The 22,670-nt window shown below is 50.2% G+C and overlaps 1 protein-coding gene across 5 annotated transcripts in view; it reads left to right on the top strand.

The window, feature by feature from the left end:
• ERC1 (ELKS/RAB6-interacting/CAST family member 1) overlaps window positions 1-22,461 on the top strand; it is a 274,453-nt gene extending 251,992 nt beyond the window's left edge. For all 5 annotated transcript variants that reach the window (XM_065943059.1, XM_065943083.1, XM_065943090.1 and 2 more), the window contains 2 exons: window positions 711-899; window positions 18,570-22,461. In XM_065943059.1, coding sequence (XP_065799131.1) covers window positions 711-899; window positions 18,570-18,707 — 327 coding nt within the window. In that variant the 3' untranslated portion in view covers window positions 18,708-22,461. The remainder of the gene's footprint in view (window positions 1-710; window positions 900-18,569) is intronic.
• Window positions 22,462-22,670: the final 209 nt, after the last annotated feature.

The following is a 22,670-nucleotide window of genomic DNA, read 5'->3' on the forward strand; positions in this document are numbered from 1 at the left end:
TTGCACATAAGAGATATCATACAGGATCGTACACATCTCTTCTCTGCTCTTGGCTGCCCTAAATCCAGTGCAATGCTGTGGGATGGAGGTGGTGGGAACAGAGCATTACCAGGTAGATAACGGGATCATTCATAGGAAAGCCATGAATGTTGCTTCCTGATGGATGATCGTGACCACTGTACATGGAGTGCAGCGTATGAGCAGGACTCTTGAGGAGGGGGGAAGGAACAGAGGGTGGTCTAGGTATTCTTTGAGCTCTCAAAGCTGGGTTGGAAGGAAAAGACAAGGGGACAGGGGAAGTCTGGTCACTGTCATCCTTTTTCCCTTCCAACCCAGCTTTGGGAACTCAAAGAGTAGCTAGGGTTTTTGTAGCTGCCCGTAAATAGGTGCATGAGCAGCTGTAAGGGGACTGCAGTGTTTCTGTAGCAGGAATGTCATCTCTGCAAAAACAAGCCAGTCCTGTGCTTACCCCCACCTGAACATGGACTCCCATCTCACGCTGATGTACATGCCCGTGTCCCCACGTGGCTCCCGGTGGGGTGGTGGGTGGGTGTGGCTTTGTAGACACGCAGGCGGGCGGGCAGAGAGCGCGGTTAGTGGGTACCAGAGCTCTAGTCTCGCTCTGTCTCTTTGCCTTCGGAGGCACGAAGAGACTGGAGCTTCTTGTTTCAGACTGACCTTGACTTTCCTCATTTTTTTTTTTGCCTCAGATCATCCAGTCCCTCCTAGAACTTGACCAAAACAGAAGCAAGCTCAAGTTGTACATCAGACACCTGATCGCCCTCTGCCACGACCGAGACCCCCTGATCCTCCGAGGACTCACTCCACCAGCCGCCTATAAGCTGGACGATGACCAGGCAGCATGGGAGAATGAGCTGCAGAAGATGACCCAGGAACAGGTAAGACCCCCACCTGGGCTCGGACGACAGCCTCGCTGAAGCCAGCTGCTCTGTAAGTTGATGCAGCAGAAGCTGCCTTGGGGAATTCAGGGTTCAGAATCAAGATTCTTAACAGGGGTTGGTTCTTCAGAGTAATTAGGAGCCACCATTTGAAGTAAGTCCCATTTTGTTCTTCCTTCAGTGTAACTTGCTAAAGAATCCGAAAGGGCTGGTTGAGAAGGCAGAAGGTTGTGGGGGGCTGGGGGGCAAGGGAGGGTGGAACAGGTAGCACTGACACATATACACAACCACGTGTAAAACAGAGCTAGTGGGAAGCTGATACATAACCCAGGGAGCCCAACTCGGTGCTGAGATGACCTAGAGGTGTGGGATGGCCGGGGGAGGGGAGCTCAAGAGCGAGCATATGTGTTTACATGTGGCTGATACACTTCATTGTATAGCAGGGACTAACACAACATTATAAAGCAATTATGCTCCAAAAAAGAAAGAAAATTAATTTTTCTTTTCTTTCTTTCTTCTCTCCCAAAAAAAGAAGGGAGACAGTTAAGGGGCGTGTGATGGTGGCCACGGACGGGAAGTCTGACCTGCAGGACCCCTGACAGGTCAGCTGTCTCTCAGGAACTGTGGGTCATGACCTACTGAGTTTTTCAAATAAGAGAACCATGAGATGAATGAATTTAGGTGATCCCCTCCCCTTGCCCCCCCGCCACTACATTTTCTGTTTAGTGTTGCCCATAAAATCCATCAGTTCTCTTTTTTCCACGTTATGATTTTTTGAGTTCAGTAGAGAAATGAGACGGCTAGTCCAGAGACAAAAACCATGAGTAAAAGAACCAAGGAGAAAACAGGATGAGGACAAAGGTAGAGAGCAGCCTTGGAAAGTGAAGGAAAGAAATTGAATCAACACTGAGAAATAAAAATAGAAAAAGAACTGGAGTAGTGTTCGCGTGTTTATCTTCAGCTTCTTTCGCTCCTGGCTGCAGAGCAGGGGTCATGGTGTCCAGCCCCTCGTAGATGGTGGTCGTGCCGTCAGTCGGCCGCGCCTCTGCCCCAGGGGGTTGCAGCCATGCTTTTCTCCCAGCTGAATGCATCCTGTTTGTTCACCGGTAATGGGAGACGGGAGGCTGTGTCAAATAGGACACTTCTGTGATTCAGGGTTGCGGGCAGCGATGACAGCAGCGGTGGTCGATAAGTATGCTGTGGGGTCACGGTGGGACTGACTCCCAGCTGTGGACGTTACCTAAGACCAAGCACATTTAAGGGCCTGTCCGCCACCCACCTGATTGGTGTGATGGAAAAGGCAAGGCCTCCCTCTCAAATTTAAGGTGTTACCATGGAAATTTTACTTTCTTCTTGAAAGAGGGAAAATTCTACAGGACAGATTTAAATTTAATTCCTGATAGGTTCTTTTGATATTAGTAACTATGTAGTTAAAATACCACTGGAAACCCACTGAAAACAGAGCACATGACTAGTTAATTTTAGAAACTTTACTTCAAAATCTTGCAGAGATAGGGCATCTCAAAGCAGGAACAGTGATGTATCAAAGTTTGTTGTTGTTTTTTTAGTCGCTAAGTTGTGTCCAATTGTTTTCAACCCCATGGACTGTAGCCCACCAGGCTGCTCAATCTATGGGATTTCCCAGGGAAGAATCCTGGAGTGGGTTGTCATTTCCTTCTCCAGGGGATCTTCCTGACCCAGGGATCAAACCCGGGTCTCCTGCTTTGGCAGGCGGATTCTTTACCACTGAGCTGCCAGGGAAGCCCCATACAGTCAATTACAGGTGAGGAAATGAACTCCCCATAGACAGCCTGTTTACCCCACACCCGTGAGTAGACATCATGAGAAGGCAGACTTCGGCAGAAAGAACATACAGGTCTGTCCACAGGAAGACTGGACAGCACGTGTGGGATAACTTCTTGCCTGGAGGAGAAGGTTGTGCCCGGGAACAGCACCGGGAGGTGATCGCAGTCAGATTAGTTCCTGGCTCTTTTCCAACCCTGGTTGTCAGTTATTCAAGTGTAAAGGGGATGTACACTAACCCCTCCGTTTAGGGCTGTATTCGAATGTGAGCTCCTAGCCCAGACTCCACCAAAAGAAAAAAACTTGGTAAAAGACTTGAAGAAGATTGGAGTATTAAAAAATAAACATTTTTAAAGGGTGCATTATGTAGAAGAATTTAAAAGAAAAAGCATGGAGCTCAGTTACTGGATGGAGGTTTTTGTCTCAATGGTGAGGAAGCCTGTGTTTCTCTTTTCATTTTCTCCTGAGGACAGAAGATGAGAGTATGCGTGCATGCTAAGTCGCTTCAGTTGTGTCCAGCTCTTTGTGAACTCGTGGACTGTAGCCCTCCAGACTCCTCTGTCCATGGGATTCTCCAGGCAAGAATACTGGAGTGGGTTACCATCTCCTTCTCCAAGATGAGGGTGTATTCAATTATAAAATAAATATTTCAGTTAGACATAAAAAAGAATCTGAATGTAGAATTGTGACCCTGGGACAAATTGCAAAGAAGTGTGTTAATAGAATTTCCTTTCAGAGAGCTTTAGAAACTACAGTTGAGCCCCAGACACTCTCTGGTCCTCCCCAGCCCTGTCATACCTGTCAGCACTGTGCCCGATTGATACAGATCATCTCATCCTGCCAGCAGACATGTGTGACCTTCGTGCTGAATGAGTGAATATTTTTTAAAGGGCACTTTTTGTTTTTAAAACCTTAGTAGCCCTGGAATTTTAGGTGAAGTCAGTGTTTTGGGTTCTAAAATTGAGCGTTTGTAAACCAAGACTTCCCAGGTGGCTCAGTGGTAAAGAATCCACCTGTCAATGCAAGAGCCCTGGTTTCTATCCCTGGGTCGGGAAGATCCCCTGGAGAAGGAAATGGCAACCCACTCCAGTATTCTTGCCTGGAGAATCCCATGGACAGAGGAACCTGGCGGGCTGCAGTACATGGGGTCGCAGAGTCAGATAAGACTGAGCGACTAAACACCCAAACCAAGGATTAGCAGCAGGTGGTTGTTTTCAAGCCTTACTAAAGAAATGTGTCTAAGTTCTAGATATTAGCAAAATGCTGAGATTACCCCCAGTTCAACAGACATAGAGACATAAAACACTAAACATGAAAGGAGAAAATGAAAAGTTGTACTTCATCAAAACTTTAAATTTCTGTTCATCAGAATACTGGGAGGAAATTTTCACAGTATATATATCAAACTAAGGACTTCAATCAAGAAGATATGTTTAAAACCAGGAACAAAAAGACAAAACAGCATAGCTTTCAAATGGGCAGAAGACATCAACCGACACTTCACAACAGAAAATACACAAACCTGGCACATGAACAGAGTGCCCACATACAAGTGAAAGCCACAAGGAAATAGCACAGCAGTCCCACAAAAGTGGCTAAAATTCACCAAGTGTCCATGAGGACATAGAACTCTTGCTCACTGTGTTGAGTGTTTAGAATGGCCCTGATGTTGAGAAAGACTGAGGGCAGGAGGAGAAGTGGGCAACAGAGGATGAGATGGTTGAATGGCATCACTGACTCAATGGCCATGAGTTTGGGCAAACTCCAGGAGTTGGTGATGGACGGGAAGTCTGGCATGCTGCAGTCCATGGGGTCACAAAGAGCCAGACACAACTGAGTGAACAACAGTAGCCCAGGGGGCTCCTGGGGCCCTAACTGCCCCTTAGGTGATTGTTTCAGGCCTTCGAACAACCAACTTCCAGACCGACTCTGGAAATGGCCCTCCACATGAATCCCGGGGCCTGCCTTTTGGAGCAGGGGGTGCTGGAGAGCCTTGCTCACGTTCATTGATTATGGCATCCTCCACCAGATGCCGTGGGGTCTGCTGGTGACATCAGTAAAGAGTGCTCTGAACAGAACTTAGTAGCTGGGCCTTTCCCTAAAGCTGCTTCACAGACATCAGGGCATAAAGTGTGGCTTCACCCACGTTTCCGGGGACCTGGGCTCCCCGTGTGCTGACCCTTGAGCATCCGCTGAGCCAGACTGGACTGGAGGGTCCCTGGGGTCTCCCATCTTGAGCTCTAGTGGCTGTGGGAACGTTTTCCTTTCAAACCCAACGTTCCCCAAGAGCTTTCAAATCACATCACACACACTTCCCTTTAACAATCCCAAATGAATGACTGTCTGGCCCCTTGCAGCCCTCTCCGCATCAGTACAGCTGCTATATTATGCGTTGTGCCTGCCCTCCACCACTGTGCGTGGTCCTCTCTCCAATGGTCGTGGGTCCCTGAGGTCCCTCAGCAGCCCACGTGACCCCGGAACTTTGATCAGTACCAGAGCCCCTTCTGTAGCCCCTCTGAATTGCTGGGCCAGGAGCTTGTAAAAGGTCATTCTGTCGTCTCACCAGGGAGCCAGGAGACCACCCAGAGGAGGTGTCGAGTGGGTACTAAGAAGGCAAAAATCAAGCAAGGGAGGGAGCCTTGCCCTCCTCCCTCCCTGTCACAACGCCCTGGAGGCGGGGGCCACGTGCTGGATGGAGAGTGTTCACTGACCACACGCCACTGCCGCCGAGGCCACTGCCCTCTCTCCTGCTTGGCCAGTGACTCGTGGGCGTGGGTGAGCCGTGTGCTGGTTTAGCACTTAAACCTCAGCCACAACAGAGGCTTGCTCTTGCCGTCCTGAAGGCTTCAGCGTTAGAGGTCTCACTAGTTGTCTGGGTGGTTTGTTATCTGTTTCTGATCCTTCCCCTCTGACACGCTCTGAGAGCCAAACCAAACCCGCTGGACTGGCCGGCCGTGTCCGCGGTTCCCAGAACCCAGCTGCTGCCCTTCGGCCCCTGTGGCAGAGAGAGACGTTCTCCTCCGTGTGGGCAAAGCCGGCTCTCAGCATAAATGTCTCCGCTCACGTTAGTTAACAGTCTTGTAGGAGATGGTGTGACGTGTTACCCATTGAGATTCTGCCGGGCAGGAATCCTGCTTAAACTTCCACCCTGTAGGTGTTTGGAGTGCTGCATAAGCTCCTTCCAGAATGAGGAAACATTTTTAAAGAATGGGTCATGGCATACATATATTTTATCCATTTTGGAACCGAGTCCAATGTTATAAATACTACAGCACTAAAAGATTGAATAACAAAGTATAAAATTAATTCCTAGAGCTGTACGATGCTCAAATTCTGTGCTGCTAAAGAACCATAGGTATCAGTGTTGGATAGTATTGTCTTCGAAGGTATACAGGAAGCATGGAGAAACAGGCAATAACATTGACATATTATAGAAAATGTGTTTTAACACAATCTGTGTCCTAACACTTACAAAGGAAAAACGCTTCCACACGTTCTCAAGCCCCCAGCGCTGTGCCAGCAAGTGGGGACAGGGAGGCCTGGCACAGGCCAAGGTCCGTCTCTGCCTAAGGACGCGCTGCATCTGAATGCCCCACCCATTGGGTACCTGGCTTGTTCTTTCAGATTCACAGGGAGACAGTTGACAGATAAAATTGTAAGATGTTTCAAGAGGGCAGGGTGGTGATTGCTGACTTTGTGAAAGTATTCCCCTCATCAAGTTAATGAGCACATTTATCACCTCTCATTACCTCCCTTTTTTAAAGTTCTATGTTCTTAGCAAATTTCAGTTACACAAGACAGTGTTAACAACTGTAGTCACAACTGGCTTGTTTTTTGAGCAGGACGATACATCAGTCTCTTTGGTGTTCTGGGACATTTTTACATGAGAGGATTCCACCTTCTCCTGGCTCTTAAAATTCAGTATCTTGGGAGCCAGTCAGATGGACATTAATGCCCCGCTGTGTGTGGAGGGGGTGTCCGTTCCCACTTCCTTCTTTTTTCAGCAAGTCTTCCATCTATTTCTCTGTTCATGCCCTTCCCCAGCTCTAGGCTGGAGATGAACACATTAGTACGTTAGTGACATCTGCAAGTCCAGCAGAGAATTATCAGGAAGCAGGAGTTGGTGGTGGTTTATGGCGGATGACTGTCTAAACCCAGGCTGTCCCATCACTGTCCATGCCTGGGTCCAGCCCCTGCTGTCCCCAGGGAGCTTACTTTGGGGGACAGGTGTCAGCAGCTGTGTTTCGGTCCCGTACGTCCATTGACCCCAGTTCACGTGGGTCATTTGACTCCAGGTTGTTGACTCTCACAAAACCACGACTGACCATTGCCTTCAGAAGACGATAAGCGGCCGTGAATGACAGGGGGACTCTGAGACACCCGGTGGTTAGCAGGCAAGACCAGATGTCCTGTGAAACTGGCCTCTGAGGTGGGGACAGGCCCTCTGTTTCTCTCCGGAGCACTTGTGTCTGAAGACAGCAGAGTTTGACCCCCTGGTTGCTGGCTGCCAGGACATGGAGGACGAGCCCTGGGTTTCCTGGGACTCAGGCTCCGTCAGTCTACACGACAGTGGCCACTCAGCCTCCTCGGGCCTCGCGCACCTTCCCTGAAGATTAGAGAACTGAACTGCAAGTCCTGTTAGCTCCCTTCCAGGCGTAGGAGTCTCAGTTTTGGAATCGGCCTGCTTTTAGGTCTGGTGGGTCCACCATTGGACGTTTTGTCGTGGAGGGGGTTAGTGTAGAAAACTAAACTGTGTGCTCTGTACAGATACAGGGTCACCACAAACCTGATGTGCTTTATTCTCTTCAGGCCGCGAAGTTGCCACGGGGTTTTCAATGCTGGGCAGCAAAGACACCTTTGGTTTGTTTTTATCTTTGCTCTGTTTTTAGCCATTGAAAAGCCTAGCTCCTCCCCCAGGGCACATGGCAAGTGTTCATCCAGAGGCTGTGTAGGCAGCACCTCCCGTATACAGGGCTTAACTTAACGTGCTCTTGACAGTCCTGAGATGGCATTTGTGATATTCATGCTTCAAGAGGTTTCAGGGCTGGGCTTTGCTCCCTCCTTGTCACCTGACATGAGGGAAGGAGAAGAGGACAGTCCTTTATGTCCCCAGGCGCACCTCAAGACGGTCACCGTGCAGTCCTGTGTTATCACCGGGCAACCAATGGTGATGGATCCTGATGGTAGAGTGAGCGGACCCTTTCCAGATTCATCCTGGAGGAGCCATGACACCCTGTTCACTTCTGGCCTAAGCAGCAGCAGCCTCTCCTCGTTAGGAAGACAGACCCAGCGTTGCCGGGCAGAGGGTTTATTGCGAGTCAGGGAAGGGCGAGGAGAAGGCCCAGCAGCAATGTCCCAGCCACCAGCATGGCCAGTCAGTTTGCAGAGTCCAGGGCAGGGTGGCTGGCAGCTGGGGTCAGGGAGGCCTTGAGAAGGAACCCGGAAGGTTCAAGCTGCATGCTCAGGCTTGAGATAGAAGGAAGAGAGGGCTTCTCAGTTTACTGTAATCCATGGGAAGCGATTGTAGGCATGTTCTTCAAGGTCAACTTCCATTTTCCCTGTTACCAAATGCCAGAGGGATGCCACAAAGCACAAAAGTGACCAAACTCCTGTGGAAAAGTAAATGAAATATTTACTGCCTGGACATGAATTGTGCACCATGCCGTCAGGTCCCTCTGACCACGTAAGCTTCATGTTTCATTCAGCAGATAATTGGGCATCCCTGATGGCCCAGATGGTAAAGAACCTGCCTGCCAATGCAGGAGACTTGGGTTCAATCCGTGGACCAGGAAGATCCACTGGAGAAGGAAGTGGCAACCCACTCCAGTATTCTTGCCTGGAAAATCCCATGGACAGAGGAGCCTGGCTGCAGTCCATGGGGTCACAAAGAGTAGGACATGACTTAGTGACTATAAACAACAACAGCAGCAAATAATTATGGCAGAATACATAGCAGTTTATTCTAGTTGTTCAAAAATCCAAACTTGGATTGTTTCATGTCTTCATGTCTCCTGGGTCAGTGTAGTTTAAACAGCCTGTGAACTGGGGCTGGGGGCTATAGCCTAGATCTGACCAGGATAGAGGACCACTCCGATAGAAGACCATCACCTCTACAAGGCTCCAGTCATCATGTCCATTGACAGCTCAAACCTCACGGCCTCTGCATCATGGGACCTCGCTGTTAGAAACCTCAAGTTCAGATTCCTGTCTGCTAAAACCAAACCAAGCATCTCTGTGTGATTTTCCCGCCCACCACCAACCCAGCCACAAACACGAATGAATCTGAGTCACTGCCAGGGACAGCAGTATTTGTCCAGTCACTGCTCTTATAACCAGCCCTCCGGCCCTTATACCCACCCCTCCACCCTCTTCTCTCTCCCCTATCCTGTGTCTGCAAACACAGGGCTATTTGCCTTGAAATAAGGCTTTTCCTCTCATTTAAGACCGTCCTGTTTCGTGGGTCTCTGTTAGCTCTCCCTTGGCCTTGACTGGGCTGTGGAGAGAAGCCGTCCCCGCCCTGACTCCCTGACCCGTGCTGGGCGGTGGAGGTTCTGGGCTGCTTCCAGGGCCTCCAGCCCATCCTCCGCTGCCCCTCTGCCTCTGCATCCCACCCACAGGGTCCTGATCCGTCTCCCCCCATCAGCTCTGCTCTCTGACATGGAAGGCAGCTTCGGAGCCCGCACGGTCTCCCTCACAGCCAGCCTGTCGTGATGTGTTTTTGTGGATTGTGGGGCATCTTCTCCCTGCCCTTCCCTTCTCCCTTGCTCCATCCCGTGCGTGTTGGTTTGAGAATCCAGATTGAGTTGCTGTTGCATTTGTGATTCTTGGCCCGAGTCCCTCTAGAAATCATATTACTACTATGAATTCAGCGAGGGCTGGAATAGCTACTAAGAACAGAATACATTATCATAACATCCAGCAGACAAAGCCAGAAAATTCGTGCCAGAGGCCAGCTTGGTATCCTGTACTGGTCCCACAGTCCATCTTTTGAGAACTTTAAGAGCGTGGGTGTCTCGGTGATCGGTTGACATGTCCTGCTACAAGGCCTTTGCCATCAGACAGTCTTTACTTGGAGATGCTTCAAGTTTATCTTTAAGAGCTCTTGGAAAAGTTGCGGGTGTTCCCCCTCCCCCAGCATTAGCATCTGTTCCTTCAGTTCCTCCAGTTGTTTTTCAATTGTCTGCTCTGTGCAGGCCGCTTTGCTCGGCAGCCTTGGTATATAAAAAAGAATTCATTGAGGAACTTGCCAAAGCATTGGGGAATTAAACATGTAGCCAACTCCTCAGACAGGAGACAAAATGAATACTTCAACAGCAGTATTCACTTCTGACACGGGGCGTCTCCGTTGACGAAGGATAAGTTAGATGGGAAGCAGGGGTGTTGGAGGTAAGATGGTCCATGTCCCAGGGTGAGGGAACTGCATCAGAGCGAAAACACAGAGGATGACCCGGATATACTGGGAGATGAAACTGGGAAAGTAGGACGGGATGAATGGTGGCCACTGTGCCAGAGGGACTGGACTCTGTTTATAGGGAGGAAATCATGTAAGATCTTGGAAGAGGAGGAGCAAACTTAACCCAACCCATCTTAGAAAGGGTTGAGATGGTTCTGTATGCTCAGTCGCTTTAGTTGTGTCCAGTTCTTTGCAACTCTATGGACCGTAGCCCACCAGGCTGCTGTGTCCATGGGATTCTCTAGGCAAGAATACTGGAGTGGGTTGCCATTTCCTTCTCCAAAGATGGTTGTGAAGCTACTGCAATAGGCAGAAGGTGCTAAGATCCAAGAGCCAGTGTCAGGTTTGTGACCAGGAGATCAGAGAGGGAGAAACTAAACCAAAAGAAACATGGCCTGAAAAGGGCGTTCACAGGAATTCCTCAAAAGAGGAAATGGCCTTATGAACATATTTTTAAATACTTCACCTCTGTTTTTGGCTTCACTACACAGAACTGCGAATGAAAACAGTCCTTTCGCATTGGCATGGTTGTGGGGGAGATGGGTGTGACCCCAGGGGACCAGAAGGATGGGAAATGGTCACCCTTATTTGTTGACTAAAAGTTAGTACTGCTGTTCTGAACAGTTTGGTGACATGTCCAGAGCTTTAAAAAGGTATATACCCTTTGATGCAGAGTTCTAAGAAGACAGCCATAGATATGCACAGATTTATGTTTAGAAAATTTCAACACACTAATGTTAATAGTAGTGAAAACTATAGACTACGTTTCTAATAACTGAATTGGTGAAATAAATTATAGTGCATCCGTAAAAAGAAATACAATGTAGCCCCTTTAAAATCTGGGTTCCAGAGGAATATTTAATCATGTGAAGAACTGTTTTGTAGCGCTGCTTCTCCGTGGTCGTTCCGCTGCTCCGAGCTCTTTACGTTTCCTCTCGTGCCCTGAATCAGCGTGTCAGTCACACGCACTCACACACACACACCTGCCACAGCTGTGATCGGAGTGCACTGTATCGGCAGGTAGTCTGGGCAGAATTAACACTCTTAGAATGTTGAGGCTTCCCATCTGGGATTGTGTCGTATCACCAGTTAAGGTACGTGATCCTTCTGCACACAGTGCCGTGTGGCTTTTCAGCCCAGAGGTCTTCGTTTGGTCAACTTTTGAGAGAGCAATTTTGGTGAAATGACAAAAAGCTAAATTCTTAGATGTTAAGGAGGAAAATGGGAAACAAAGGTAGGAAATGTAGCGTTATTTTAGATATTTGATGGTGAATGAAAGGAAAATGACTTAACACACATGCACGTGACAGAGGCAGGTTCAGAAAGCTTGGGGTGAAAGAGCCCCTGGAGGCTGTGGTCAGAGGCCGGGGAGGGGAGAGGTTGGGAACAGAGTTAGTTGATGGGCCAGGGGCGTGGGAAATGGCTCCAGGTGACCTGGAGGAGGAGGAATAGGAGCGTCATGGGGTTGTTTTGAGATCAGATGTGTCACGTCTGTGTTACCTTAGTAATGAGTTCCTCAGGCTCCCATCTCCTTGCCAACAAAGGTCCATATAGTCAAAGCTATGGTTTTTCCAGTAGTCTTATACGGATGTGAGAGTTGGACCATAAAGAAGGCTGAGCACCGAAGAATTGATGCTTTCGAACTGTTGCTGGAGAAGACTCTTGAGAGTCCCTTGGACAGCACGGAGATCAAACCAACAACAAGTGAAGTTGCTCAGTCATGTCCAACTCTTTGTGACCCCATGGATTGTAGCCCACCAGGCTCCTCCATCCATGGAATTTTCTAGGCAAGAGTACTGGAGTAGGTTGCCATTTCCTTCTCCAGGGGATCTAACCAGTCAATCCTAAAGGAAATCAACCCTGAATATTCATTGTAAGGACTGATGCTGAAGCTCTGATGCTTTGACTACCTGATTCAAAGAGCCGATTCACTGGAAAAGACCCTGATGCTGGGAAGAATTGAAGGCAGGAGGAGAAGGGGACGACAGAGGATGAGATGGCTGGATGGCGTCACTGATTCAATGGACATGAGTTTGAGCAAACTCCCGAAGATGAAGGACAGGGAAGCCTGGCGGGCTGCAGTCCACGTGGTCACAGAGTCAGACAGGACTGAGCAACTGAACAACCACAGGCTCACGGCTGCCGGCCCCCTGAGCAGTCTGTCCTTCGCCACGGACACGAGTAGCACCCACATGCAGGATGCCCCCCTTCCAGTCATCCCCAGCCACATTTCCAAGTCCCTGTTTCTTTCTTTCTTCTTATTTTTTTAATTTTTAAAAGCTATTTATTTGGCTGCACCAGGTCTTTCTTAGTTGAGGCATGTGGGATCTAGTTCCCTAACCAGGGATGGAACCCGGGCCCCCTGCATTGGGAGCGGAGAGTCTTAGCCACTGGACCAGAGAAATCCACCCCCATTTCTTTTAGCCAACCCTATTTTCTATCTTCTCTACTGGAGGCAGATGTCTGTACACCTCTTACTCCAAGATTCCCTTCCTCCAGAGTATCTTAGTTCTCTTAAGGTTAAGTAGGAAGAGGCCCAAGGCACTTGGGGAAGATTTCATGTTAGGTGTTTATTTATGGAGAAAGCAGAGATGCTGAGGTATGGGATTTGATGCTTCTGTTACAGGAGCTTATGGGATTCATGGGAAAACGTTTGTTTTTTAAATGTATTTGGAAATATTCTTAGGGTTGTTGTTGTCTGTCTTTAGATGCAAAGCTCTCAGCACATACCCAGAAAATTGCATCTCTGGACCTAGAGGGGGATATTCTGTGAACCTACATACTGCATATGATTATGGTATTTTTAAGAAAATAAACAAGACGGTAGTGTTTCTTCACTGTAGTACTTGCGGAGGTAGAACTGGCCTGCCAGTATTAGAAAGAAGAGAGTAGGAAATGGTAGATGTTGTTGGCTTACTCGGCTGAGTTTATATCCACTAAGTTGGGATTTGTCACTTTAACAAGGAAGGGAAGAGGGACAGAGGAGCATTGCAGCTAGGATGGAATAAGCTTTTTCATTAAATCCCCAATATTGCATGTCTGTATGTTTTGGGAAATCCTTCTCTGAGCTAAGACTAAGGGACTTTTCTTTGGGGAGGAGGCGAAGGATGGAGAGACAAGCTGGTAAGTTCAGTTTCGGAAGCCAGAACACATCTTCTCTGGTTCGTCCACGGGGTCTACTATATGCTGAAGCCACACAGAAACTGCCTTTTTTTTTTTCTTTTTTGCATGTGCTATGCATGCTAATGAAATACTGTTAAATAACAAGGTACTAATCCCTCTCAAGGTTTGTTCTCACACCTGTGCTTCAAGAGCACAGCTGTCTCGAGTCTTCGTTTGGTTTCTTCATGTTGCCTTTCTTCCCTAAGTGGTCTGAAGTTTTAACGACACTTTTCCTGACACTCAGCACTCCTCAGACCTCAGATGACTAAAGCTTTGCATTTCAGAGTCAAAACAGAAACCCTCATTTGAGAAGCAGTTGCCGTTTCACAGGAAAGGTCGATCTTTGAGATTTTTTTTCAAGACAGGAAATAACTAGCGTGTAATGGATCGCGTGCCAGTGGAATCTCTCTCTGCCCCGCTGTGCCGACACGTGGTGCTGCTTCAGATCAGGTGCAAGCCAGCCTCGATCCCCGGAGATGGAGAGGGACCCGCCGGTGAAGGAGCACTGCCTCCTGTATTCTCACCCCTCTGTGTCTAAGCACCTTTCCCCAGGCAGACCATTCATTAGATGTTGGGAAAGCGTAGCCTTTGTGGCTGACCTCTGGTTTTCCCCCTGATCTCTTCCGTCACTCCTGACTCTCTGGTCCTCCTCCAGTTCTGTTACCCTTCCCCCCTTCGCTTCCAGCCCTGATGACGGCAGGTCACGATCACGCGTCCTCTCACCCTGCATCTCAGTTGCACCTGCACCGCGCTCTCAGCTCGCTCCAGTCTGTCCCCACTGTTCCGACAATGAGGTGCCCACAGTGGAGGCCAGAGCCCTCGGTGGGCATCACAGAGAGCGTGGAGAGGTCTGGGGGGTCCTGGGGGCAGTGCCCACACCTGGCCAGCCTACTGGAGTAGGCTGTAACGGAGACCTGCGTTACTTCTGCCAAGACCTGGTAGTTTCCGTGTCCCCAAACCCCGGGGCCCAACCGAGCGCATCTCTTCCTGCGCCGCGCCTGCTCCGCTCTTGCTGGTGTTCTGTCTGGAACAGGCCTTCTCTGTCTTTGAACGTCTCCCTCCACCTCCTCAAGGGACTCTCCCCTCTTCCCCTCTTTTCCACGCTGGCTGAAGCTGTAGCCCTTTCTCCCTCTCGGCAGGCATTTGCTCTGCAGCACTTTGCGAGCAGGTCTCTATGTCCTTACAGTTTTGTTGAGGCAGAATTCACACGTCATGCAATCCTCTCATTTAAAAGGCATGATTCTCAAGAGTTGTGTGGCCATCACCACAGCCAGCTTTCAACGTGTTCATCAGTCCTCAGGCCCTCCCACCACCCCATCCCGCCCTCGCCCTGGGCAGCACTGGCCGCCCCCTCCCTGAGTTGCCTTGTCTGGACATTTCATAAAGATGGAACCGTCTAGAATGCGGCCTTCTGTGACTGGCTTCTTTCACTCTGCATAGTGTTTTCAGGGTTCGTGTGGTAGCCTGGATCAGAATTCGATTCCTTTTCATGGGCAAATCAATCAGTACTTTTCGAATGAATGTTTTATACATTTCTGTTGGTTTCTTCTCTTAGTCTTAGAATATATAACAGTTACACATTTGAAAAATACATGTGACTTTGAATATTTATATTACATATTTTTATTCGTATTTCTTTTAGTAAAATCAACAGTGCTTATGGGTATTAAACAGTACAGAAGTATACAGAGTAAAATAGAAATCATTCCATCCACTCATACTAACCACTCTTCACAGTTCTGTGTTTCTTTGTCCATACATTTTTCTATACATAAGCACAAACATACGGACCTCTCTCACCTCTTGTTTGACATTGAGGTCGGTAAAAAAAAAAAGTTTCATTCTTACAAATTGCCTTGGTAAACATACCTGTGCATACATTCTTGAATTTCTTACTGGTATTTTCTCTAGAATATACTCTAGAAAGTGGAATAATTTAGATAAAGTATGCATGCAATTAAATTTGGTTGAAGAGACCAGAGTGCTGCCCAGTCTATATTCTCATCAGTGGTACATATGAGGGCCCACTTTCTCAGGTCTTTACCAACAACTGATTGTTAACAATCTTTGAAGCTTTTGTTGCCAATATGATGGGGGGGGGGGGGGGCGGGAAACAAAACCCTATCTTGCTTAATTTGTTATTCTTTAATTATTAATGACAGCTGACTATCATTTAATGTGCTTATTAACCATTTACATTCCTTCTGTGAATTTCTGGTTCATATCCTCTGCCCATTTTTTCTATTAGATTATTAGGAGTATTGTTATCACTTTCCTAATATATTGATAGCAATCCTTTGTTTTGTTTTATTTATTCTAAACGTTTCCCAAGCAAAAATTTGTAGTTTTACTTACATCTTTTCTGTCTCCATACAAGTGTTTTAAATGTTCGACTAGCCAAATCCTCCCCCTTTTTTTCCCTTTCATAGCTTTCTTTAAAAGCACTACTCGCTATGTTAGTCAGGCTGCTACAACAAAGTGCCATAAGCTGGGGGTGGCTTATCAGCAACAGTTTGTTCCCCAACATTCTGGAGGCTGCAGGTCCAGGATCCTGGCACACAGGCTGGTTCTCCCTGGGGCTGTGCTCCAAGCTACAGGTGGCCCGCTTCTCCTCAGGTCCTCACGAGTGGGAGGGAGGCCGGTCTCTGAGCTCTCCTCATTCACGAGGGTTGCACCCTCACGTCCAAGCATCTCCAGAAGGCCCCCACATTAGACCATCGCTGCGATGAGAATTTCAACATAAGGATCTGAGGGGACACACACAGTCAGTCATCACAGCCCACAAAGAATAAGATAAAGAGCATTTATCTATCCCCCAGCCCAAGATAAGCTGAAGCAGCAGCACAACCTCATAACCTCCTCTCTCGCCCTGCGTGATGGGAGAGATCTAAGCATCGCAGCCCAGGGCTCTGGCCCAGGCTGCTGTGTTCACAAGGCACCCAACCCCCTTGCTTTCCCTGTTTCGGAAACTTGCAGTTACGTGACACAGCCAGAGCTCGGGAGACACCCGACTTCGCCCGGTCTAAACCTGGCCCTTGCCAGATGCTCAGGACCAGACGTCCTGGTCTTTTTTCAACATTTGACAGAACATCACCATCTCTGAGTCTGTCCCCGGCTCTTTGATATATTTGAAAAAGCAGCCTGCTCATTCTTGGCTCAGAGCATCTAGATTCTGTCAACAGTGTAAGTGAAACTTTGCTTCCTTTTGCATTTTAATCCACATGCTCTTTCTGGGTTATCTTATCTGCTTCATAAAAAACAACAGTAACAATTTTGATAACAACATCTAACATTTCTCAAGCACTTTCTGTGTGTCAGACATTGTGCTGTACTTTATACAAATATTAAGGCATTAAAACCACCCTGTAATATCATTGCTGCTTTCTACAGACGAGGAAACTGAGGCTCCAAGAGGTCCGGGTCACTCAGACCAGCCATTGGCAGAGCTGAGCTCGAGTCCCAGCCAGTCTCACTCCAGAGTCTGTGTGTTTAACTACACTTTAAACTCAATTTTCAGTTTCCTTCCTTCCATAAAACCTGCTCTGCCTCCTGTATTTTCAGGCTCATCTGCCTGGTTCTCTGTCCTCTCTCATGTAACCCCACCTCCCACCAGTCCAGCCCTAGGAAACTCTCCCACCCACCCAGCCTGTATTCCTCCTCCATTCTCCCCTGTGCTCGTGACAGTGACCTCCCTGGACATGCTGTTCCTTCCACCCATGTGACCTGCTTCAACTTCATACTGTTTTCTGAGAACACGACACCGATCACTTCACAGTGCTGTCTTAAAGCTCTTGGGCTTCCGGTTGCTGCTGTCGCCCTTGTGGTTCTCACCAGATGAAACCTGAACCCTTAGCTCTGTGTACGCTGCTTGGCCCCAGTCTGTCCCTCCAGCCTCACCTCTGCCATTCTGCACTCCGTCCCCTGCCTGATACTCAGCTGCTGGGGGAAGGGTGGGTCTCACCGTCCCTAGACCTGTACCCCTCGATGGCTTTGCACATCTGCACCTGTTCCATCCGCTCAACCACTTCTGTTTCTGACCTCCCGGATGCACTCCTGTTCAGCCTTCAGGAACATCCGGGACTCCCCGCCCTGGGGTGACATGGGCATCCTCCTATCTGCCCCGCCATGTGTTCAGGCCTCGGTCACCGCCCTTTCCTGGCTGGGTCATAGTCATCTGTGTACTTGCTCGTCTCCTGGGAGGACTCCAGGGCAAGGGCCAAGTCAGTCGCATTTCAGCGCCGAGCACAGAGTAGGCCCTCATACACACTGGTGCAGTGCATGGAGGAATGTCAGAGAGTGTTTAAACAATAGGAGATACACTTCTAAACAAGCCCAGTTTCTCTTTGGCTCAGGCAGTGGGCCTGAGGTAGGGAGTCTCATGCACTGAGCCGGAGAAGCCCGTGGCGGGGTGTGGGGCCCTCCCTGAGGCAGGGACCAGTGTGCATGACCCTGTCTGATCACGCATGCGCGCCGCCCCCTCCTGGGCCTGAGTGTGACAGCGTGGCCCAGTGGGAGGACACCCGCAGTGAGAGCACCCGGGTGGGATCCCAGCTCTGCAGGTCACCCTCTGGGGGCCTTGGGCCAGCCTCTAACCTTCATCTTCAAGAGGAGACATTCGATACTCCTATACTTTCCTGATTGTTAATTCTGATACAGGAAGACTTCGTATAGAAACTGACTCTTCTTCATCATTTCTTTTTTTAGCTTCACTAAGCTAAAATTAACAAAATTATAATATCTTTAAGGGGTACATCCGATGGTGTGTTGCACGCAAACGTCGTGAATGGTTTCTTCAGCCATTCGGTCAAGTTATTAACACACATCATGTCACGATTTCCTCCTTTTCTGTATGAGAACCCCTAAGCCCTGCTCTTCTAGCAGATTTCAGTGTGTGACACAGTATCATTGATGGTGGTCACCAGGTTGTACATTAGACCTCAGACCTTGTTCATCTCGGAACTGAAAGTTTGTGCCTTTTTACTGCCCGCTTCTGTTTCTCATGCTTCCAGCCCCTGGCAGCCACTGTTCTCTCTGCTTCTCGAATTTGACCCAACGTTTCTCCCTCCAGGTTCCATGTGTAGGTGACACCACGCAGTGTTTGTCTTTCTTGGTCTGGTTCATCTCACTGAGCGCGATGCCCTCCAGGCTGATCGACGTGTTTGCCGGCATCCTTCCTTTGTTGATGAAGGGTAATTCTGAACTCAGTGCGAATGGGCTTGATTTATTTCACCTGAATCTCTCTCTCCTTTCAGCTTCAGAGCGAGCAGGAGAAAGGTGAGCGGGACAACACCGAGTTGCAGGAGTTTGCCAACGCCGTCCTGCAGCAGATCGCAGATCACTGCCCCGACATCCTGGAGCAGGTGGTCAACGCCCTGGAAGAGTCATCCTGACCCCTCGCGGGAGCGGCCAGCCCAGCAGCCCGAGCGCTGAACCCAGGAGCCAGGAGAGGAGGCGCGTGAGGAACCGGGCCCTAGGCTCCTGGCACCAGACACACTACAGACCCCGTCCCGTCTCGCTTAGTCCCTCCAGCGAGGCACCAGCGCCGTTTCTCGTCTGTCTTCTAACCTCCTTCCTTCTCCGGGTGTCGTCCCCACACTAACTGTCCTGCCGTCCCAGTCAGGTGAGCAGCCGAGCCTCCGTGGAGAGCTGCCCTCCGGCCATCAGCAGTGACACTGTGGACGCCGGCGGCTATGCCCTGATGGGGACACGGGGAGAGCCCCCAGCCCAGTCCGGGGCACGAGGATGGAGTCTGGACGCTGCGGGGCTCGGCTTTCTGGGGGATGCCTCACCGTGGACCCAAGAGCTGCATGTTCTGATACCAGTACAGGTGCTTTCCCCTAAGAGGGTAAAAAAGAAATCCCCAAAAGAGTATTAACAGAAAGAAGGGGGAGAGGGACCAGGGACCGAGCCGACCAACTCTCCTCCTCTCCTGTCCATGCTGGTGACTGTCCACGAGGGGCATCTAGGCAGGCCTGTGGGCGGGCGCTCGGGGACCCGGCCTCCCTGCCTCCTGGTCCTCATGCTTGTCCTCAGCCTCTGGGTGAGTCCCTCTTGCTTGGTGCATTGGATCATGTCCGTCGCTGAAAGAGAAGAAGGCAGTGTGGCCACACCCGCAGTTCTGCTTCTGTAGAATATGACCGGTCCTCTGGGTCAGGCTGGCTTCCCCAGAACGTCTCCGTCTCACCCCTGAAGAGTGCTTCTGCCTCCCCCCACCCCACCCCCACCCTGCACTCCAGGCTCAGGCACCCCCTCCCCACCCCTGCAGCCTTCATCCTGACCTCTGCTGCACATGGATGTCGCTCATCACACATGTACTCCTTCCCTTCTGCTCAGACCGTGTTTATGAAGTGCCTGTGGTGTGCACGTGGCTGCCAGCCACCAGCCGTGAAGACAGTCTCTGGGAGGGGCGGGGTCGAGGATTCTGTGAGATGCACCTGGTCCAATCTTAAGTCTTAATAGAGGGCAACTTTTCCAGAAAAATCTTCCACAAATCAGCGTTTCTCATTATAATGGAATTTATGGTTTTGGGGGAGCAGGAGGCTGCATCGGTTACTAGCCTGTAGGATAGGATCCCATCTGATGACTCAGAATTTGGGGGTTTGTTCCCCTGAAGAAGCGTGCTGTGTAAAGGGCTACGACGGTGGACAGTGTCTTCTCTGCACATCCACATGCTTCTCGATGAACTTGGCCAGCTCCGTGTTGCAAATCAGAAAATCGACCCCAGAGTTGCAAATCCGGTTGAGAGTACTGACGTCTTCCCCAAGCATAGACGGTAGCAGTCATAAATATCAGGCACCAAGAAACAGACCACTTAACCCGAATCTTGCCCTTTGATCACCTCTCCTGCCAGACACCCAGCAGACGTTCACATCCTCTGATAAAGAGTTGCTGGGCTAAATGGGTTTTCTCCTTCCCCTTCCCCAGTTACTCACCCAGAGAATCCGAGGCTGCCTGTCAGGTCGTCACAGTCGTCAGTCCCGTATCTTCCCGCCAGCAGTCCGTGACGGTCCCATTAACTTATATGGTCACATCTCCAGCAGCCCCCACTCCCCGCCATAAACCAGCTTACCCCCGTGAGAAGTTGTCGAGTGCTCCTTATCGAAGGTTTAAATGGACTCTGTTCATAAATTTCTTACTGAGATGCTTCCGATAGCTGGGCTGGCCAGAGCGGGGGTGCCGCAGGGCTCAGACAATAAGTGGTGGCTGTTCGTGGTTAATTACCTCAACCCCATTTATTTATTGCACTGCCCATAAATCACGTAGAAAGCCCCGGTGTTTTAGGGCCGGAGTCCTGGAATCTCACATTATCCGCCACAGTGGGAGAACCAAGGTAGAAGGACCTCCTCCCTGGCCTGCAGAAAGGAGGGGCCCCATGCAGGGCAGCGGCCCATCTGGCTCTTCTGGCGGTCCGCTGGGTCCACCTTCCCCGTCAGACACGGTCCCTGCTGCCTGCCTGTAGATACCTGTAGGATTACTCTGGGCGGACACCATCTGTCTGTCCCTGAACCAGGCAGGACTCTCCTCTGTCTCCTGGGTGGTCCTCCTCGCACCTCAGTGGTTCTGGGGGCTGTTTGGTCCTGGATGAGAGTCAACTCTGCCTGAAGTATAATAGTGAGCTAGGACCTGCCTGTACCACAAGGGCAAGGCGAATGTAATCTCCAGCATTTAGCATCTTACTGAGTGTAGGTCTCTCACTGAGCCAACGTTTGCTGAAGGCGCAGTTACAATCACATGAGCCTTGTGTCCCCTGACCTTACCTGGCTTCGTGGTTGTACGAGGTCACAAGCTGCTCCCGAAGGTCTGTGACCTTGGAGACGCACTGCAGGCCGCCTAGGATGCCCACCAAACCCTCCATCCCATCGTCACGTCTTGTTGCCCTGAGCATTTGAGCTCTGTCCCCAGGTAACAGTTGTCACGGGCGGCAGCGAGGAGAGTGGGTGGCCCCGACCTGCGGCGCAGGGCAGAAGCTTCGTGCGGTGCCCGTCTCCTCTTCCCAGGTCCTGCCCCTCCGCCGCAGGCACTCGCCGGGCTTGTGACGAAGCATCTGGGTGCAGGTCTGCAAGGTTGTGGGCACCATTTAAAATGGAAAAGTCGTCAGGTGGGCTCTCACGTGTGAAGAAGGGAGCAGGGCTCTGCAACTCCATCTCGGCTCTAACCTTGTACCTTGACCGTGTACCTGACCATCTGAAGGCGGCCTGAGAGCTTCGCTCTTCCTAACTTCATCTTAGGAACACAAGTGAAGCAGACGGGACCCAAGGCGCTTCCAGCGTGGACGGCAGCAGCTCGGCCCCGCCCTTTGTGTCCAGAAAGGTCTGTTGGGTTTTCCAGCAGCTCGCCCACCCCCCAGAGTGAGAGGAGGAGAGGAAGTCGTCTCCAGGTGTCGGTGACTGCTGATGGTCAGGATTTGCTGCTGACCCAACCCGCGTGCCCTTCCCTCCCCGACCCCGTGGACTCCACCATGTGAGCAAAGGCCCCAGGGCGGGGAAAGAGCAAGGGTGGACTTGGGCTCAAATGGCTCTTCCTGAGTCCCCTTGGACCCTGTGTGGGCCCCCAGCCCCACCCCAACCTCATCTCCCATCCGCGGCAGAGCGCAGGGCTATGGGGGGGTTGGGGGAGGAGAGGGAGGGGCAGTCAGCCATGCAGACCGAGGCCCACCCACCACTGCCAGCCCTGACCCCTCAGCAGGGGCGCAACCATCAAAGAAAGGTTTTGAGAGGAATCTGGTGTTTCCTCCCCAGAAACTAAGGGAATATTTAACTTTTGTGCAAGAAGAAAACGGGAAATCCTTCTGAACAAAATGGCTGTCCTGTGCTTTTTAAGCAAAAACTTTCCAAACTTTTTAGTGTCAAAACTGTAACCAAGCGTCTCCTGGTTTTTCCCAGCGTGTGTGGCGAGTGCTGTGACCCCCATCGTAGGTGTTTCTCCTCCCGACCCCGGGGGAGCGGTGGATTAGGGATTGATTTACAGGGAGTGGGTTCCTGTCCCACCCCACCTCCTCTTTCGTTTTTCTGCTTGTCGATATTGTCTGTGTGGTTCAGAGAATCGGGGCGGTTCCATTGTGTCCATTGTTGAGATTATTAAGATATTACAGAGTAGTTGTAGAACTGAAAAATTAAAGAGCTGTGTTTCAAAAAAAAAAAAAAATCCAACCAATATCATGTTAACAAAGGAATTCAAGCTCTGGGGCAGCCAGACACCGCCCCTCTCCCCATGAGGTGGCAGCCGGGCCGGCCGCTGGGGAGACGCCAGGTCCAGGTCCAGGCAGGCGACCACCCGCTGAGCTCAGGAGGGGCTCCTGGGGCCCGGCTTGCCTGTCCACCCTCAGGGCCTCTGCCAGAGGCTCCCAGATCCTT

The sequence above is a fragment of the Muntiacus reevesi genome, chromosome 1, assembly GCF_963930625.1.
Source record: "Muntiacus reevesi chromosome 1, mMunRee1.1, whole genome shotgun sequence".
Classification (NCBI taxonomy): Eukaryota; Metazoa; Chordata; class Mammalia; order Artiodactyla; family Cervidae; genus Muntiacus; species Muntiacus reevesi.